Here is a 4,533-nt window from a genome sequence, read left to right on the forward strand (position 1 = left end):
TACTAAAACACCGGGACACTCGTTTTCAACGCATCGCGCTACAACGTAACACATACTAAAAGAACACACCGGGACACTGATTTTCGAACGTCTCGCACTAGAACGCTTCGTGCTTCAAATACACGAAACTTTTACCACAAGGCTGTGTACCCCTACCCCCAACGGTTTCATCTCCGTGGGCAAACTTACGGCCGGTCTGCCTTTCAAATAATTGCTTAAATTCGGTTCAACGCAAGACACGGTGGTGGTGAAAAACATTTATTGAGACTATATACAAGTGAGAGATAGGGGCGGCCTTAAGGGCCGACCCTGTACAAACTCTAGGAGGAGTCCCTAGTCCGGGACCCCTGTGGCTTCCGCGGCGGCGCGCGCCTTGGCCACGAGGGCTCGTTGGCCCTCCAAGGTCGAGCAGCCGAGCAGGGCAGCCTCCCAGCTCTCACGGGTAGGGGGGGAAGGGGACGTGATTGGGGGGACCGCCGGGTTGGATGGGCATGCCCACACCATGTGGAAAGTATCCGCAAACGGATGATCACAGTGTGGGCATTCCCCGGAGAAGGCTGGATTGAAGTGCTTAAGTATTGCCGGGCACAGTACCGTGTTAGTGTATAGCCGTAAGAGCCAGCGCTCGTCAGCCTTAGTCAGGCCCGGCGCCGGAGGCGGAAATCGGAGCCTGTTCGACTTGTACATCGCTGTGATGTCGCGAAATGAGCTGATCGGGTTAGGTTCTGGATCGTCAAGAGATGGAGGGCGAGGAGGATCCCGGGAATCAAGCGCGCGGGCTGAGGCATCGGCAGCCTCGTTACCACCTAGTCCTGCTCGAGCTGGAGTCCAGATGACGGAACGTGTATTTGGGCGGTCCATATAATAACAGCCCTTGGGGATTCGAGCAGCGCGCATGGTGATGCGACCTTTGGTAAGATTTTGGCACGCACTCCGCGAATCGGTAATAATGATCCGAGATGCGGGGTCCGCTGCGGCGAGAGCTATGGCGACTTCCTCCGCATGAGAAATGTCCGGTGCTCGAAAAGTGAGCCCTTGAACAGGCACGTTTTGATGGATTACGGCTGCCGTGTACCACCCCCCGTGGTGAGGGCCAGACGCGTCCGTGTAGAATACTCCAGGCCGGGACCCATAGCTTCCTTGCAAGGCTGAAACCCGCGCAGTTCGCCTGCCTTCGTGAGTACCCCTAGCCATGTTTTGGGGTAGAGGCTGGATATCCAACGCACCACGCCAGTCCTCTGGGATCGTGGTTCGCTCTTCTGCCTGATATGTGTAGGAGATGTGGAGGCGTTGTAAGAGGCATCTCCCAGCGTGCGACTTGGTAAGCCGCAGGTACTGGTTATGGAGATGGGCCTCTTTGAGTTCTCCGTACGTGTTGGTCATGCCCAAATCTGCAAGACGCTGGTTAGACGTCGAGATCGGGAGGTCGAGGGCGCACTTGTATATCTTGCGGAGAATGCCTTCGAGCGTGTGCACATCACATTTGCGCAAACGTAGGTAGGGTGTCGAATATAGGATCCGACTGGTCACGAAAGCGTTGGCGAGGCGCAAAGCGTCGCGGCTTCTGAGACCCCCCCCCCCCCACTTGTTTGAGACCCGACGGACCATGCGGCCCACTTGATCCCCGACCATGCGTAACTTGCGCAGGGTTGTGTCGACATTCCTGCTCTTGTGTATGAAGAGTCCCAAGACGCGGATTTCTTCGCGTTCCGGGATTGGCCCGGTTCGCAAGGAAAGTGCGATTTGAGTCGTATCTTTTGGTTTGGCGCGAAGATGCACGTACTCCGATTTTTCAGGGGAACATTCGAGGCCGCAGCGGCGCGCGTATTCTTCTACGACCGATGCTGCATGCTGAAGGCTGGCCTCAATGCTGCCAAGGGAACCCTGGGTTGCCCACAGCGTGATATCGTAGGCGTACAGAGCGTGCCGTACGCCGGGGATATCCTTCAGCAGTGGGGGGAGATGAGCCATGGCGAGATTGAACAAAAGAGGACAGAGGACCGCTCCCTGTGGTGTTCCTCGAGTACCCAGAGGGTATGGGCCATGCTAATTGCCTTGAATGTGGAGGTACGACTGCCGTTCAGTCAGGAACTGGCGGATGTACCTCAAAGCATTATACCCACAGTTCGTTTGGGAAAGATGGGTAAGAATGATTTCGTGGGTAACGTTATCAAAAGCCCCCTTAAGATCTAAGGCGAGGACTACCTTACCGTTACTTGGATGCTCGATCGGCTCAATGACGTCACGATGGAGTTGTATGAGAATGTCCTGAGCAGGGCGATGTGGACGAAAGCCGTGCATAGTGTCGGCAAAAGTGTGCTGGACCTCGAGGTAATCGAAGAGCCTATCCCTATCCATTGTTTCCATAAGCTTCCCCACACACGAGGTTAACGAAATGGGGCGTAGATTTTCGATGTTGATAGACTTGCCCGGTTTGGTAATAAAAGTTACCAGAGCCGTTTTCCAATCAATTGGTAGCGGTTCGCGCCCCTCCCAAATTTTATTGAAGTAGTCGAGGAGGTGAAGGTATGCTGGGTCTGGGAGGTTGGCTAGAAGCTTAACAGTCACTTGATCCCGACCCGGCGCCGTTCCTCGCTTCATTTTCGACAGGGCCGCCTTCAGATCGTGGAGTTCAAAGCAACGATCCAAGTCTGCGTTCTCCGAGCCTGCATATGAAAACGCCGGTTCGATGGAGTCCTGCGGGCCACAAATATATTTATCCCTAAGAGCCTGTGCCAATTTATCTGCGTCACCCGCGTAAGCGTGAAGCGCGCGTTGAAGATGTTTTTGCGTTTCTGTGCGCGTTTGGCTAGGGTCGATGAGGGCCCTGAAGAAACGCCACGTGCTGCGGTTGGACATATGCTTGGCGGCATTGTTGCAGCGTTCTACCCAATTGGAGTCAGCGAGCTGGGCCGCGTACTCGGCCGCTTCCTCAGTGAGGGCTGCTATGCGGAGTTTGAGCTTACGGTTATGCTTCTGTCGGCGCCAACGTCGGACAAGGCTACGCCGAGCCTCCAAGATATGCAGCAGATGTTTATCCACCGCCGGCGTTGCCTCTGAGAGCTGAATCGTCTGCTCAGTTTGGCGAAGCGACGTCACAAGGTGTTGAGACCAAGTGGCGTAGCCTTGTTGAGCTATGGGGGCCGAAGTCGTGTACTCCGAACGGAACTTGTCCCAGTCCGGAAGTTTCGCTTGTTGATGGGGACGGGTAAGGGGATGCGCCCGAATTGTAGTGAGAAGAATGCAGTGGTCGCTGCCGAGGGTTTCATCGGTGTTGAGCCATTCTGCATGCCTGATGTGCTTGGTAAGTGTGAGATCAGGACATGTGTCCCGAGTTACAGAGTTGCCAACGCGGGTTGGGTGTGCGGGATCAGTTTGGATAGTGAGGCCCAAGGTGGAAATAAGTTCCGCCAACTTTCTACCACGCCGTTCCTCCTTACGGTAACCCCATTGAGGACTAGGGGCATTAAAGTCTCCTACAATGACAAGCGGCTCCCTACCTGCCACCGTAAGGGCTTTGGTGAACACATCAGCGTAAGTTACGTTAGGCAGTTTGGGAGAACTGTAGATGTTGAGGATGTGTAGGGACTGATCCTGCTTCCTAAGGGGGAGGAGAGTCACCATAACGTACGAATAAAGCGGATCGCAGTCGAAATCCGCCAGTTTGGCGGTGTAATTTCGATGTACGCAGAGTGCGGTTTGTGAATCCCTTTGGTACACGGTATAATTTGTGAGAGCTACGTGCTCGCCCGTCTCCTAAAGGGCCACTACCGCGGGCAACTGCGGATAGGTTTCTAAGTGGAGCCGGAGAGCAGCCCGCTTATTGTGTGCCTTAAATCCGCGGCAATTCCACTGTAGGATTGTAAAAATAGCCGAATTTGCACGGTCGCAGCGCGATCTAGGGCCGTTGCCCGCCATCGTTAGAACTAAACGTGTGGGGGGCCTCCAGGAGAGCAAAGGGCTGCATAGGGGCTCCGCTGCTCGATTCGGTGCTCACTTCCGAGGTCGCAATCGAACTGTTAGACTGCTCGTCTACCTCCGTCGTCTTGGAAAGGGGCCGGGATGCTTGAGAACGAGATCCTCGCTTAAGCTTAGGACGGCGGGTGCTAACAGTGAGTTGGGACATCTGGGCCGCTATCTTACCCGGGATGCGGTCAAAAGCGGTTTGGAGGGCGGCAGCCAATCGATTCTCGATCATGGTCCCTATGGACGCCATCTGGACCTCTAGGTTGCTTAGGCGCTCCTCAAGCGGGCCGAGGTTCGCAGAGGTTTCCCTGGGTTCGGAGGGGGAACTATCCATCGCCTCCGGCGCCTGCCCGAGGGGTGTCGAATTAGGTGAGGACGAGCGGTTCACAAGCGCCTCCACCGTCTGCGTTAACGAGGCAACTTGGGCCTGTAACCTGCGGAATTCAATTTGTTCCCGTGTGGGAGTGGAAGGGGTTGGCGGTTTGGGTTGGGAGATCACGTAGGGTGTGGGCGAAAAGGCTGCCCCGCCCGAGCCGCTCACCTGGGATCCTTTCCGAACGCGGGCGG

General features: G+C 55.6%; 1 protein-coding gene across 1 annotated transcript; it reads right to left on the reverse strand.

Annotated features, from left to right (window-relative positions):
* Positions 1-333: 333 nt before the first annotated feature.
* On the reverse strand, positions 334-1,971 carry LOC144157722 (uncharacterized). The gene has a single exon (XM_077688501.1). The coding sequence runs from the start codon at positions 1,969-1,971 to the stop codon at positions 334-336; it is 1,638 nt and encodes a 545-aa protein (XP_077544627.1).
* Positions 1,972-4,533: the final 2,562 nt, after the last annotated feature.

The sequence above is a fragment of the Haemaphysalis longicornis genome, unplaced genomic scaffold, assembly GCF_048455015.1.
Source record: "Haemaphysalis longicornis isolate Haplotype H1 unplaced genomic scaffold, Haemaphysalis longicornis Haplotype H1 scaffold_10, whole genome shotgun sequence".
Taxonomy (NCBI): domain Eukaryota; kingdom Metazoa; phylum Arthropoda; class Arachnida; order Ixodida; family Ixodidae; genus Haemaphysalis; species Haemaphysalis longicornis.